Source organism: Sinocyclocheilus grahami, unplaced genomic scaffold, assembly GCF_001515645.1.
Source record: "Sinocyclocheilus grahami isolate Dianchi unplaced genomic scaffold, SAMN03320097.WGS_v1.1 scaffold58.1, whole genome shotgun sequence".
NCBI lineage: Eukaryota > Metazoa > Chordata > Actinopteri > Cypriniformes > Cyprinidae > Sinocyclocheilus > Sinocyclocheilus grahami.
In genome coordinates, this window is record NW_015505237.1 from 731250 (window position 1) to 747383 (window position 16134).

Consider the following 16134-nt stretch of genomic DNA (forward strand, 5'->3'; position numbering starts at 1 on the left):
AGGTAGGTATAGTTTGAGACAGCGCCATTGGTTTGGGATTACTCACCGCTGACTGGACGAGACATCTGTCAATCAACGTATACAGGAAGAACCAGCCGAAGAACAGCAGAGTCGTGGTAGAAAGTTCGGAGATGTTATTAAAGTAGCTCAATTTAAATGTATTGTATGAATTGTCCTTACTCTGGAATAAAAAATATGGAGTGTCTATTTACATTTAGTTAAAAGTGGCTGTAAATCATCAGCTCCAGTGCCGCAGATGGATAAGTGCGTGCCCTTGGCTTTTTGACACGATCGACCCGGGTTCGTTCCCGCCTTTTGCCGAACTTTTTTTCCCTCCCTTTTCAAATCTCGTATTAGCAATGGATTCTATTTACAATAAGTGAAAAAGCAGTATTTTTAGCAGTGTAATTTGTTATTTTGTTTTCAGAATTGTGATTTGTTTAGCACTTCTCGGCCACTGTACTATAGGCAGGTGAGTTTTTTTTTCAGGGTTGGAGCTGAACTCTGCAGGACTGCGGCTCTCTAGAACCGAACTTGCCTACCCCTGCACTGGGGGGTTATTGCTGCTCTCCCTGCTCTCATCCATGCTAGGCTGCATGGATGCTCAGGGAGTTCTTGCCCAGAACAGAACCATACCGCCAATACATACTGTATGCTAATTGTCAATCATATTTGACGATAATGGTTCTGACAGAACTATCCCTTTAATTTTGTTACATTTTCCCTCTTTTCAGAGACGGACACTGTCATGGTATTTATTTATTTATTGGACTGTCATAAAATATAGTTAACATAAAATATAGGTTATGATATGCTGTAGGAATCTACAATAAATTCTCATTCTCAACGTGAATGAAAAAAAGAACAATGATTTATTGCATTTATTAATCCTGTAGTGTTCATTTTAAAATCTAAATTTGTATCTGTTAGCATTAGTTAATGCACTGTAAACTAACATGAACAAATAACAATTTTATTTAAAAAATTTTTTATTTTATTTTATTTTATTAGCTAACTTTTGCAAAGTTTAAAAAAATGCAGAATTGTTAATGTTAGCTAATGCATTAATTAATGTTAACAAGAGAGACCTTATTGAAAATATGTTTAACTTCGTACATACATTTACCAAATGTAATGTACTTGTTTAATGTTAAATCATCATATTAATTAATGTTTAATCTATTAAGAGATTCGATTTTGTTTTAGTACTAATTTAGTGCAAAGACATTTTAAATGATTTCACATTGTCTTTATATCTCAGTGGCATTGGCTTTGGCCCGATCTCTCCATCTCTCAGTCCTCACAAGTCGTTTTCAGTCAGCCTATCACAGATCTTAATATTGCTAATATATACAGCTGTACCAAGTCTGCAGCCTCACTCACAATCCCATGAGCACACTCAAAATATCTCCACTCCTGCCATGCCAAGTCCCCTCTGACCTTTATCTTGGTTGGATGAGTTTTGACAGAGCACATATTTACACAGTTAAAGGGATAGTTCACCAAATATGAAAACTCATCATCATGTCATCACAAACCCTTTTTATCTTTTTTCCATAGACAACAAATGGAGATGCAATGCAGAATGTTCACGCTGCTCTGTTATATGTTGTCATGGTCCAAAAAGGCACTCGGTTGCACTTTATTTGAAGGTTTCCTTGCTACAGTGTAATTATACACTTAAGTATTGAGTAATATTAATTAATTACATGTACTTACTATACTGTTATGGTTAGGCTTAGGGTTTGTCTTAGGGTCACTTGCATGTAAATATGCAAAATCTATTGCTATTATAATAGTAAGTACATGTAACATGTGTAACAAGGACACCTTAAAGGGGTCATTGGATGCCCATTTTCCACAAGTTGATATGATTCTTTAGGGTCTTAAGGAAAAGTCTGTAAAATAGTTTGGTTCAAATTTCTCAATGGTAGTGTAAAAAACAAATTTTTTACCCTGTCAAAAACAGCTCTTTTCAGATTAAGCCGTTTTGTAGCATTTTCCTTTAAATGTTAATGAGCTCTGCAGACGCCACCCCTCTCTTCCGAGCCTCTCTCAGAGAGACTGTTTACTTTAGCCGCATTCATTGTGAAACTTGCTAATTAGCACATTATTAGGAAAGGCGATTTGCAAAGATTCATTAAAAAACCTTGAAGCTGGATCACGAATATTTCGTGTGAATATAGACGCATTTATGTAGATCGGGAGTGCATTCCCTTCAAAAACAAACGTAGTTCACTGCGTCTTCAGCGGCTCAGATGTCGGGAGTAAATGATGACTGCTGTTCATTATTACATCCAACAACAGAACACCTCAATCGCTTAGGAGTCATTCTTGTCTACATCTGCTCCAGCGGTGAAACAATGGCAGACTGATGACAGCTCACTCAGGGCGGAGCTAAGGTAAGACGCCAGTCCAGTCTGTGCTGAGACGCTACTGTCAATCAAACTATCGTGGGAGGAGCCTGTCTGTGTGACGTCACACAAACAGGCATCTGAGATCGGCTCGATTTGAGAAAGGGGTAAAGATTTTAGTAGATTAAAAAAAAAAACACTGGGTGGATTTTTATCATTATAGGGTGGTTGTGTACACACACTGCCAACACACATTTCAGTTCAAACAACTTGTAAAAGTGCATGTAGCATCCAATGACCCCTTTAATAAAGTGTTACCAGGCACTTTTAGTTACATTTAATTGCATGTTATTTGAAATTAAGTTAAAATTTTATTTATATAAAATGAAATTTTGATATTCAGAGTGCTTTTTTTGACCTACGTCAATACATCTTTATATGTAATTTCATAATTATTTCTATTGTTATTGAAATATGGTTCACGTGTACTGACAAATGAACTGACAAGCATTTATGGTTAACTAAAATATACTTTAATGTAATTTCTATTGAAGCCATGTCATGTATTTAATTATATTTGTAATTACACATTTTAGTGCATTTAAATATATTAACTTTTAATGTAACTTTGAATAACATGCTATTTATAATTATAATTAAGTACTTTACTGTACTTTAGAATGTGAGAATAAGTGTACTTTAAGGGTTAGTTCACCCAAAAATGAAAATTCTGTCATTAATTACATGCCCTTATGTCATTCCAAAGACCTCCATTCACCTTCGGAATGCAAATTAAGATATTTTATTTTGCGCACAAAAAGTATTTTCGTAGCTTCGTTGAAATTAAGTTAAAATTTTATTTATATAAAATGAAATTTTGATATTCAGAGTGATTTTTTTGACCTACGTCAATACATCTTTATATGTAATTTCATAATTATTTCTATTGTTATTGAAATATGGTTCACGTGTACTGACAAATGAACTGACAAGCATTTATGGTTAACTAAAATATACTTTAATGTAATTTCTATTGAAGCCATGTCATGTATTTAATTATATTTGTAATTACACATTTTAGTGCATTTAAATATATTAACTTTTAATGTAACTTTGAATAACATGCTATTTATAATTATAATTAAGTACTTTACTGTACTTTAGAATGTGAGAATAAGTGTACTTTAAGGGTTAGTTCACCCAAAAATGAAAATTCTGTCATTAATTACATGCCCTTATGTCATTCCAAAGACCTCCATTCACCTTCGGAATGCAAATTAAGATATTTTATTTTGCGCACAAAAAGTATTTTCGTAGCTTCGTAAAATTACGGTTGAACCCCTGATGTCACATGGACTATTTTACCGGTGTCCTTGCTACGTTTCTGGATCTTGATCTTGGTAGTGACCTTGCTGTCTATGCAGGGTCAGAGAGCTCTCGGATTTTATCAAAAATATCTTAATTTGTGTTCCGAAGATGAACGAGGGTCTTACGGGTTTGGAACAACATGAGGGTGAGTAATTAATTACAGAATTTTCGTTTTTGGATGAAAATCCCTTTAAAGCATGCCAAAAGATTAAAACATAATGATTTAAAATGTACTTTAAAGTAAAACTTTTATTTTGACATTATTACAAAGTGCACGTTTTGTCTTTTATCTGTTAAGTAACATATTCATTAACGTATTTGTGAAAACATGAAAGTGTACACTTAAGAGGCCTTTTATTTCATTAAGATTTTGCAATTACAGTTTAAGAAATACACTTTTAACATTTAAAATACACTACAAGTGCACATGCAATACAATTAAGCACATTTTTCACAAGTGAATAGCAGTCCATGTTTAACATTTAATTTTAGTGTATGGAAAAGAGTCTCCTCTTATATTCCATGTAAGAATATAATCATGCACGGTTTGGAACAACATGAGGGTGAATAAATTATGACAGAATTTCCATTTTTGAGTGAACCATCCCTTTAAGGAGCGTTTTCCTCATTTTTTTCAAGCACAGAGCAAACCTGTGCATGTCTTCACGTGGCCACGTGTAACCTCTTGTGTCACCATGCTTTTGTGTCACAGTTGACAGTGTGGAGTTTCATAACATTAGTGTTTTTTAGAAAGCGTATACACATTTTGAGCCTAAAGGCTTTGAGATGGCGAGGCCTGGCGTTATACGGCCAGCTCATTGTGTGCTGGTCAGGGTGGATTGATTCCCACTGCGTTAGATGTGCAGAAAGTGGCTGGTGGCCAGAACAAATTGAAATAGCGTGGTCCATTCTCTATTCCGTCTGAAGCGTCGAGTCAGGCTCTCTGAGGAGCAGCACCGCACACAGGGATGAAACAGGGGAGATGAGCTCAAATCTGAATCCAGAGCTCACAGGAGCCATTCACAGCACCGCTTTCATCTATGTGTGCAAAGCAGACCATTACCAGCTATTAGGAAGAAGCACTGCTGCTGATATACCTCCATTTTTGTTTTTCACACTGTGTCATTTCCATATAATTTCCTGTATAAGAAGAGGCTGGTCTCTGGAGAACAGATCGTTGTGTTTGTCAGTTCAGATCCAAGGGTTCCTGCAGGTGTGTGGATGTGATTCCAGCTGAGTTTTAATCACCTGTATGGCTCTAGCTGATTCATTTGCTGCTGATTTCAGTGTGCTGATGCAGTTGTGAGCCATTTTTAACCACGGAGGGTAAGCTTCCCTCAGGACGTGCGTTGTGCAACAGTGTCTTTAGGGATAATGAGCAACCAACCGAGCCTTAATTTTGACACCTGCCTGCCTACATTTATTTCATTGTCTCAAGAGTTCAAATAGATGCAGCATTCCTCTGCTGCTCGAGAACAGCTGAACAATAGATATAATTAGATTGCACATAATCATTTTTCACTCCCACAACTGAAAAGTAAAATGGTATTCAGTTCATAACATATCATCTTTTTGAGTGTTTGATGGCACATGATTACTTCCTCATAAAAGTAAGAAGTACTACTGTACAACCAGGTTGTCATTATAGCTAAATAAACCCTAACCGGATGACCAGGATTAAGTCTGGTATCAGCATAAAAGGGTTTATTTTGCGATAATAACTGTACATTATTCTTCTTACAGCTACTTACTTGCATATATAAATAGATAAATAATAACTTTATCATATAATAATTATTAATTTTTTTATTTAAAGACTTCAGATGCAAGTATATCTGAGATTTTTTTTCTTTTAAATTAGCATTTTTATCAGGCTCCTATCAGGTTCCTTATTAAATCTTACCAGATTCAGTAATTTCACTTTAATTGCAAAGAGAAGGTTATAGTCAGTAATTGAATGCCTTATTTTCAAAAAATGTGCAGTGTTATTTTCATAGGAGCCTGATAAAAATGCTCCTTTAAAGGAAAAATCCCAGATTAGAGGTTTTGGTATCTGAAGCATTCATTCATTCATTCATTCATTCAGTCAAACAAATATTGATAAAATATTATTATGAAATATAAATAATATATTATTTAAAATATTAACATTTTACTTGTAGATCCAAATATATTATTATTTAATATATAAATAATACATATTAAAAAAAAATATTAATACATCACTTGTAGATTATCTTAAAGCTTCTGCAAAGAAAAACAGTTTATAATATCATACTGTTAATCTATTATTAATATTCTGCAATGTTTTCTTGCTTTAACTGGGCACTCTTTCGCTGCATAAAAGGTTATGCTTACTATTAAATTAGTACTGAAGTCAATTTATGTTTAAAAGAAGTCACAAAATGCTGCAGTTGCAGGGCTTAGGGCATAATTTGTGTTGGACTGAGACTGTAGACGGATAAGAGAGATGTGAAAGTGGCATGACAATCATGAATTGGACACTTTATTGTTATACAAAACCATTTGTATAATACTCCATGTCATGATTGACCAATCATAATCAAGATGTCCAGAGAACTGTGTAATATAGAACAAACATTAAACCACCACCATGACTCTCTTATATGCAAGATTAAAATGACTAATTGCAAAAACAGTCTACAAAGAAACCCTTCCCTGTTCTGGAAGAGTCTGACAACATGTAAGAAACGGATGATGAAATAAGTTAAATAAACCTATAGACTTACAGTTATAACGGGACCTGAACCATCTTTGGAGGGGCTGTTAAGAATCCACTCAGAACACCGTAACAACATTCAGTTAGGAACATGTCAGAGAGCTTCATGTTATTGTACAACACACTCTTAAACTGAGAAAAGATGAAGACTATGATGTGGTGATGGCAAACTGAGCTATTCTTTCTATTCATCTTTATTGATGGTCTCCAGCTGGTCTATGGGAGTTTCAGATGGACCAGTGTCAACCTCTTTTACCCTAGCCTTTTTTCTCACTCCACTCACTTGATCCACCAATGCAGTATCGCCAATGCCCTCTTGTTTACACAAAGACTGCGAATCTGACAGTCGTTCTTCTAAATCATATTTGATTGAGGCCTTATTAGAGCCCAACTTTTCAGTAAGACGGGATACTTTTGTGAGTTGTTTTGTTCTTCGAACTCAGCAATACTTTCAGCTCGTTCTTGTGTTGTTAATAAAGTAAATTCTTTGTTGCAGCCTTTTATATTTTTCTTTTTTCCTTTCTTCAAAAACCAAATCTGTTTTGGATCCCATATAATACTGTATTTATTGTCAAACTCTGTCACTATTGACTCCATTCATTCTTCTAACAATTATCTGAACTCACTCTCTGTCCATTAAGAAGTAGCTACACGCTTAAATATAAAAGGGGGGTTTTGCAGCGATGACATAAAAAACACTTTTGGTTCTCCAAAGAACCTTTCAGTGATTAGTTTTTTAAAGAGCCATTTTTTCTTAGTGTGAAGAACATCTTAATGTCTGAAGAACCTTTTTGTGCAATGGAAAGATTCCATGGATGTTAAAATATTGATGCCAATGAAGAACCTTTATTTTTAAAACTAAAGTCCACCTTTCTAGAATTCCCTGTAGAGGTAATTTGCATAGAGTAACACTCAACAAATCATAGTTTAGCTGAAAAGGTTTGAGTGATGTTAAGCGAGAAGCTCCATCCAGGTCACGGCACCAAAACTGTGGAAATTCAGAAGTAAAAACAAGGGTTTTCACTCTTCAGCAGGATTCTTTATCGAGAACCGGCTGTTTCAGTCTAAAGGCCCTGATTTATTTGAAGCAAAATCAATGAATGGTACTGGTGGGATGTCATTTCAAACAAAATCAGGCCAAAAAGAAGTTTTTTTCGGGAGTTCTCAACAGCTTGGCAAAGTGAACTTTCCATAAAAGTTTGTTCCAGCTGGAACAAATGGGAGAATATTTGCTAAGAATATTTGAAATACCATTGGTCCATGGCGATTACCATGGCGAAATCTTTTCAGTTTCATTTCTTTTGTTCAGTCTGTCAAGGTCAGTAAAGTAAAAACAAGATGAAGAGGACAATCAATGGATAACTCAGATCAACAGACTGCAAAAACTGATCGACCGTCTCGAGAAAAAGGCAACAGGCTACACAAATTATTTCTGTCTTTCTCATTATAATGCTTTCTCTCTGTCTGTCATCACTCTTCCTTCTAACTTTACAATTCATTTGAGGGTAAATGTCATGAAACCTGTCAATAACTTGTTTCAGTCATATTGTCATATTATAAGATATAAAATAATATTCTGCTTAAAAAATGAAGTCTATTTTTAAGACTATGAGATGTATCTCATTGCGTTACTGAAAAGAAAACTTCTTTAATTTATACTTATTAAAAAATTGGCTAACACTTTATTTTAAGGTGTCCTTGTTACAAGTTACATGTATTTACTATTATAATAACAATAAATTATGTGTAATTACATGCAAGTAACCCTAAGCCAAACCCTAATCCTAACTCTAACCATATAATAAGTACATGTATTACTCAGCACTTATATGTGCAATTATACTGTAACAAGGACACCTTTAAAGTGTAACCAAAAATTACATTACAATAATGAGAATCTAATGGAAATCACTACTGAGAATAATGGATATTGCAAAATAAATAAACAAATAAATTAAATAAAAATAAAAACAAATAAATAAATGCCCAGATGCATTACATTGATAAGAATGATATTTCTTGCATTATGGTAATTAGGGTTGGACGATGTCTACAGTGAAACATCGCGATGGATGATGACATCGGGGGGCGGGGTTAGGGGGTGTGCCCGAAACGTGAATCTGTTTGCAGAAAGGCACAGAAAACAAATAACGCGTTCTAAGGAGCCACTGAAGGTACATGGTTAGTCGCTTGCTAGCGGTAGACTGTTACATTACAGTACATGAAAGTTCACTTACCACATACACAGAGTAAGGAGAGATGACTGATAGGACAATGGCGAATGATTTGCAGATACTGAGCACCACTGACAAATATCTAATCTTGTAAAATGTGTGGTAGGTACTGCCGCCCCGTAGTATAGAGTCCGTGTGATGGCGAATCTCGAAAGTGAAAGTGAAAGTAAAATGAGAGCATGCATTCCATAGCGGTTTCAATGCCCTGCATATTAGTGGCGGCTCCCTGATGCCTGCAATTTAGTGTAATTACCCAACTAGAATTCGGGGAGATCACGATGCTGGCTCAACATCGTGATGTCTGTCAGCCATCGGCGATGGACGATGGCATCGTCTATCGGCCCAACCCTAACGGCAATATGAATTTTTAGGTAAAATATTAAGCCTTAAAGTTCTGCATAATTAAGGGCGTGGCCACTTGAGTGACAGGTGGATTGCCGCTGTTGTCCCCACCGTCGAGCTAGGTGGGCGTGGTTTCAGCAACCAGCTCCCGCCTCTTTGCCCATTTTCAATTATCCGGGAGTGACGCGTGGTGACGCGCTGCCAAGATGGCTACGGCCAGCTCCGCCCACTTTAGGCTTCAAAACCGCTCTTCGGAAACCTACGGGTGACGTCACAGACACTACGTCCATGTTTTTATACAGTCTATGTTATTTACTCACCCTCATGTCGTTCCAAACCCATAACACCTCTTTTTCATCTTCGGAACACAAATGAAGATATTTTTGATGAAATCTGAGAACTTTCTGACCCTCCATAGACAGCAAAGCAACTGACAAGTTCAAGGCCCAGAAAGATAGTAAGGACATTGTTAATATAGTCCATGTGATATCAGTGGTTCGACCTTAATTTTATGAAGCTATGAGAATACTTTTTGTGCTCAAAGAAAACAAAAATAACAAATGTATTCAATAATTTCTTCTCTTCCATGCCATAATTCGATGCACGCTCACGACAGTAACACGACATGTCACATGGACTATTTTAACAATGTCCTTGCTACCTTTCTGGGCCTTGAATGTGTCAGTTGTGTTGCTGTCTATACAGAGAGCTCTCGGATTTCATCAAAAAATATCTTCATTTTTGTGTCCTAAAGATGAACAAAGGTGTTACAGGTTTGGAACGACATGAGAGTACTTCATGTACTGCAAGAGAAAACTGATTGAGGAACAGTTTTGCACACATTTATAAATAACGCATAGTTGGAATCCTATATGAATCATGTTTTCTGACTGCTGCTCTCTTCCGTGACCTCCCTCCCAGCACATCCTGATCGTGCAGAGGCAGCTCTCAGTGCTGGAGGAGGAAGTGGAGGAGTTTCGTCTGGCTCTCCGACAGTACATCGACTGCGCCAGCGCCCAGACTGGCTGCCTCCAGTGAGTTCACACCGCCACGGCATCTGGGTGACTGTCTGGTGCATTTGCATACAGCTTGGTTTGTAAGGGGTCAGTCTAGGCCAGTTCTCCAAGCGATCAGTATTCACATCCATGTGTTTGAATTCAATGAATTAGATGTTTCATTTCACAGTTGGAGGCTGTTGTTTTCTGCATGAGGGGTGTCTAAGGAATACCTGTAATTATTACTGTTAGAATCCAATTAAATCAAGAAATATTTAAGACAAGACATCCATTCGCTCACGTGGCAGAGCCTGTGTAACGTCAGCAAGCTTACAGCGGTCCGTGCATTGCATCGTGCTGTGAGCATGTGGCCGTGTGTTTACGAGCCCTCAGTCCAGGTTTGACTTTTAACTCAGACATCACAAAAATGTCAGTGATCACGTTAGGTAGTAGTTGATTTGTCTGGAACATTTTCTAATAAAGGTAGACCATTGGTTTTGTTTAATTATGATCTTAATTAACAGTGGGAATGGCTTGGATGAAGAATTCTGTTTTGGATTATTAAATAATTTACTTGCTTCAAGCGCTTCAGCTCAAATGACTCACTGACAAGCTTTTACACCAGAACATTGAAGGATTTGATGGCTTACCAATATTCACGTTATTTGTTAATGAAAGGAATGGTTCAACCAAAAATTATATTGCTGACTTCATTTACTTACCCTTATTTTGTTCCAAATATGTGACATTTTTTTCCTTCCGTGGGATGAGATGTTTTGTTGAATGTTCATGCTGCTCTTTTACATTTACATTTTACATTTTGGCTTAAAAATGACAAAATTAAAGTACTGAGACAAACAAGTGTCCTTAATTGTATTAAGTGTACACTTTTGTATTTCAAATCTTACAAATAAAAAAAAACTGTACTTGCAGATAATATATTAAAATAAAAGGCCATTACTTAGAGAGCTCACTTTGTAATAATGCAAATTTGTTTAAAAGTACATTTTAAATTACTATAAATCATGCTTTTATTAATCTTTTGTCGTGCTTTAAGTGTGCTTATTTTTATGTGTTGATGACATGCTAAGAATGTCAAATACTTGATTGTATATTAAATTTAACATAATCAATGTTACATTTAAATTGCAACTTCATGTGTAATTGCACAGTATATTTAAATACATGACAGACATGTTTAATTAAATTTTATTATAAATGCATGTCAGTATATTTGACACTTTAATCATATTTCAAAGACAATAGAAGTAATTATGAAATTACATACAAAGATGCAATTTTAATTTTACATTCCTTACATATTTTTTTTACTTTTCTGAAATCCTTTGAACAACACAGAATTAGAGCTTTAAACTTTATGGAGTCATTTCAAACTCTAAAGAACCAGTTTAAGCAAACACGTTTGATATTAAAAGGGTAAATTTCAATTTTTCCTTTCTCTTTGGAGTGTTACAAGCTCTTGGTGCATAAAGAAGATCTGTAAAGTTGCAAAGACTAAAGTCTCAAATCCAAAGAGGTATTCTTTATAAAAGTTAAGAGTCAGCCACACCTACCTAAAACGGCTCGTTCTAACACGCCCCCCACATGTCTACATCACGATGTGCTTGAGTGAGCAGAGAGCGGAGAAACAGCAGACATGGTTTTATGTTTACGCTGCGCGATGCAACGCAAAGCGTAAAAAGACACTATAAGTCATTATAATCCATAATTATGTCCCCACTGGATGCAACAAATGCCTCGTTTATAATGGCTTTTCATGTTTTTGTCTCGTCGCTCCGGCTAGACAGGGCATCACAGTATGGTAAGGGACGTAACATTTCCGTCACACGCTTGAGGTATTCGGCCAATCACAACGCACTGGATAGCTGGCCAATCACAGCACACCTCGCTTTTTCAGACCGATGAGCTTTGTAAAAATTTACGCGTTTCAGAAAAGCGGGGGCATAGAGGAGAAACAATAATGTACAGTATGTGGAAAATAATGTGTTTTTTAAAACTTAAACCGCATAAACATTTCATTACACCAAATACACAAAATAATGTTCTTTTTAGCAACGTCATATGACCCCTTTAATCCTACACTGGCTCTGCTCTCTCGGCAGTGTTGCAGTTCAGCGGCTTGCCAATGAATCCCGCTTCATACTGTATGAGTTCTGGGAGCAAAGCAACATGTGGAAGAAGTAAGTCGCTCCCACATTTTCACTCTTTCAAACCACTTCTCACAAGCTTCAATATTAATACAGTCCCAAAGATTTCTTATTGCAATCAAGGAATTGCAATAACTTGATAAAAAGCCTATTTGTTTTCTATTTATAGTCATCTGCAGACCAATTACAGCAAAACCTTCCAGAGAAGCAATGTGGATTTCTTAGAGACGCCAGAGATTATGACAACTATGCTGGTTCCAGGTAAACTACAGTACAGAAACACTTTGAAAATAAAACATATTTATTTGCTATATTAAAAGTATATCATAAAAAATCTGTTTATTAATTTGTTTCTTTCCACAGCATCATGGTGGGTTCTCAACAATAACTAGAATCTGTCGACTCCCGTTAGATGACAGCAGACATTACGAGGACCACACAAGCCTGGACTGACATCTGTATCCCTGTCATCAGGAACATGTTGTGTTCATATTTGCTGTATAGTCATAAGTGACTAGCACTTGCTTTCAATGTTGTTACATTCTTAGCTCTATAGGAGTAGTGTAAACTGTAGAGGATAGCAAATAAAGCAATGAGATCTTTGTTCTCCAGTGATAGCACTCCAATCCCATCAGAGATGCATAAGATATGTGTTCATCTGTGCCGTGAAAGTACAGTGTTGAGTGCTGTCAATCTGTCTGTAGCACAGGTCTGTGTCTCCTCGCGTAGCAGCACTTGACATGACCATTTATTTGAGAAGATATACTTCTGTTCTTGTATTCCATGTAGTTTGTCAGCTCAGAATGAACATGTGAAATTAATGTGACCAACCACAATTTTCATTTTAAGTTTTGCCAAGTGGAGGTATAGTATCAAGTGGTTAATAAAGTTTCTTAGTGGATGTACTGGCTTATTTTCATTGAATCTCTCTTGGAATTTTTCTACATGAAATCATATGAAATTTGGAGATGGCGACAGCATATGAAAGCTCTTCTTGGTCAGGACTGATTGTGCCAGACTATTTCCCAGAGCCAGATGACTCATTTAGTGCCATGTCCATCGCTCAAGAATCAACACTGCCATCCAGTGGATGGAAATAAATATATTGGCCTAAATTAACTAATCTAGTTTTTTTTTTAAATATACAGTGTGGTCCAATAATATGGATACCACAATTTTAGACTTTTTAAATTTCTTTACATTTATAGTCAACATAACAATACGAGTTGAAAATTTTATATGTGAAGACCCAACTAACTTCTGCAATTCTCCAGCTGTGATTCTTGGGAGGTTTTTCGGCATCTCGAACCATCCTCCTGACAGTGTGTTGGGACAAGATAGACACCTGTACTCTTTCAGGCTGATTCGTAACACTTCCAGTTGGCTGGAATTTCTTAATTATTGTCCTGATAGTGGAAATGGGCATCTTCAGTGTTTTTGCTATTTTCTTGTAGCCACTTCCCGTTTTGTGAAGCTCAACAACCATTTGCTGCACATCACAGCTATGCTCTTTGGTTTTACCCATTATGATGAATGAGTAAGGGAGTTTGGCCTATGTGTTACCTCTTATTTATACCCCTGTGAAACGGGAGGTCGTGGTTGAACAATTTCCACGCACACGTATTCATAACTGTATATCTACTCATATACAGCCATTACAAATGATTCAAATGTTCACCGATGCTCCAGAACGAAACAAGATGCATTAAGGGCAGAAAATTTAGTACAGGATGAAGTCATTTTCCGCCCCCTTTTTTTGTTGTTGTTTCATTTAGTACTTCCTTTATTACGCTACAGAAGACCAAATAAGTATACTTCATCCTGATTCTCAGGAGTATGTAAACCTTTCACCACAACTGTATTTTTTATAATTACTTATTTTGTGGCAAGATATGATTCACCGTAAAGGAAGAGGTCTAATCAGCATATGTGAACAACAACGAGGGCCCTGTTGTCCGCTGCTATAGGTGACCATGTCTAATGACAGCCTGACCTTTGAAGGACCATTTGGTGTTGGCTTCTTCCTGAATTATGTCACGTGTCTGCATTAAACAGACACACAGAGCATTCCTGAATTGTTCATTAACAAGCCTGTGTGACGGTAGAGACGAATATTCTCATCAAAAATACTAATGATGCCACTTGTTACAAAGCAAATCATGCCTTGTTCATCCAAATGACACATTGTGCCAAATGAAAGGAAATCAGGAGGCTTTCGTGCAATGCAAAATAACATATTTGCGATTATACGTAAAAAATAAAATGACATTTCAAGTCAAGCTGGCATGAAGCATCACACCGTCAAAGGGCAAGGAATATTTTAGCATTTTATTGAGAAATTATTGTTTTAAAAAGACCCAAGCCATATTCCAACTTGAACTACAGACTTTGTGTGCTCAGTTTCCTATGTACAAGGACTTCACTGGCTCGTCACATTCAGAACAAGTTTAGATAGTATAGCTATCTCCATTTGTCTTAACAAAATACAGAACTACTGTAAATGTAAGCTACAGCAATACTAGCAAAGTTGTGGTGAGTTGTGGAATTAGGCGGGTGGCAGTGGGGCGTTTCATTCTACACACAGGAAAGAGCACTAGACACATGGCGTAACACTTCCACTGTGCCCTGTCAGTAACAGACTAACAAAACACTGTTTCTGAGTACAAAAGAATCAAATTAAAATCATGCCCATTCACCAAGTGTCTGATCAGTGAGTTAAATTAAAGAAATATTTCAGGTTCAATACAAGTTAAGATCAAGCATTTGTGGTCACAAAAATATATATTTTCAACTCATTTTCTTTCAACAGGTTTCAGAAAAAAGTCTCTTAGAATGGAAGTGACTGGGGTCAATTTTGGAGTATTTAAAAGTAGAAATGTGATCTTATAATTTTATAAATGCACGTACATTAATTCTTCTGTACGACAGTCATTTTTTAAGTTGTTTTAGGTGTTCTTTTGTCATGTTTATTTATTATTTATTGCAAATACATTAATACTGTTATTCAGCAAGGACACATCAAAGATGAACTAAATTCTGTTTCAAATAAAAGTTTTAAACTTCCTATTCATAATAGAAATATGAAAAAATAAAATGCATCAGTTTCCCCAAAAATATTAAGCAGCACAACTGTTTTCAAATAAGCATATTAGAATGATTTCTGAAGGATCATGTGACACTGAAGACTGGAGTAATGATGCTGAAAACTCAGCTTTGACATCACAGCAATAAATTACATTTTGAAATATATTAAAACAGAACATAGTTATTTGAAACTGTAATAATATTTTATAATATTACTGTACTTACTGTATTTTTGATTAAATGAATTCAGCCTTTGGAAGGCATATAAAATCTTGCTGCTTAAATGTCTTGCTGCTATACTATTGAACGACAGAGTATTTTAATGTTTATGAATTGGTCCCATTCACTTCCATTGAGTCAATGATTTTTTGTTTTGTGCTAAACAATCAATATCATGACACAAAAACTGTCGAATGAGCTTAAGTTGCATTAAACCCATAGTTTTGTTTTAGAGCTCCAGTGACTGTGTACATGCAGTTTTTCTTTTAAAGCCACAAAAAATGCATGATTATTGGTCACAGTGAGTTTGAGCGGCCTAAATGGGTTTGGAAATACGGCTAAATTTCATCAGAGCACTGCAAAAAATGCTTTTCTATCTTAGATCTTTTGTCTTGTTTCCAGCCAAAATATCTAAAAATTCTTAAATCAAGACGGATTTTCTAGACAAGTAAAAATTATTGTCTTGTTTTCAGAAAAAACAAGTCGAATTGAAGTGAGTTTTTGCTTGAAACAAGCTAAATAATCTGCCAATGGGGTAGGAAAAATAATCTTATTTCAAACAGAAAACAAGATTATTTTTCTTACCCCATTGGCAGATTATTTTGCTAATTTTTAGATATTTTGGCTGGA

The 16134-nt window shown here is 35.9% G+C and overlaps 1 protein-coding gene across 1 annotated transcript in view; it reads left to right on the plus strand.

The window, feature by feature from the left end:
- The window catches only part of LOC107584322 (N-terminal EF-hand calcium-binding protein 1-like), a 39468-nt gene extending 26374 nt beyond the window's left edge, over positions 1 to 13094 (plus strand). The window contains exons 7-12 of the mRNA XM_016270898.1: positions 7352 to 7353; positions 7807 to 7996; positions 9947 to 10072; positions 12157 to 12234; positions 12371 to 12462; positions 12565 to 13094. Coding sequence (XP_016126384.1) covers positions 7352 to 7353; positions 7807 to 7996; positions 9947 to 10072; positions 12157 to 12234; positions 12371 to 12462; positions 12565 to 12593 — 517 coding nt within the window. The 3' untranslated portion in view covers positions 12594 to 13094. The remainder of the gene's footprint in view (positions 1 to 7351; positions 7354 to 7806; positions 7997 to 9946; positions 10073 to 12156; positions 12235 to 12370; positions 12463 to 12564) is intronic.
- The last annotated feature ends 3040 nt before the right edge of the window (positions 13095 to 16134 follow it).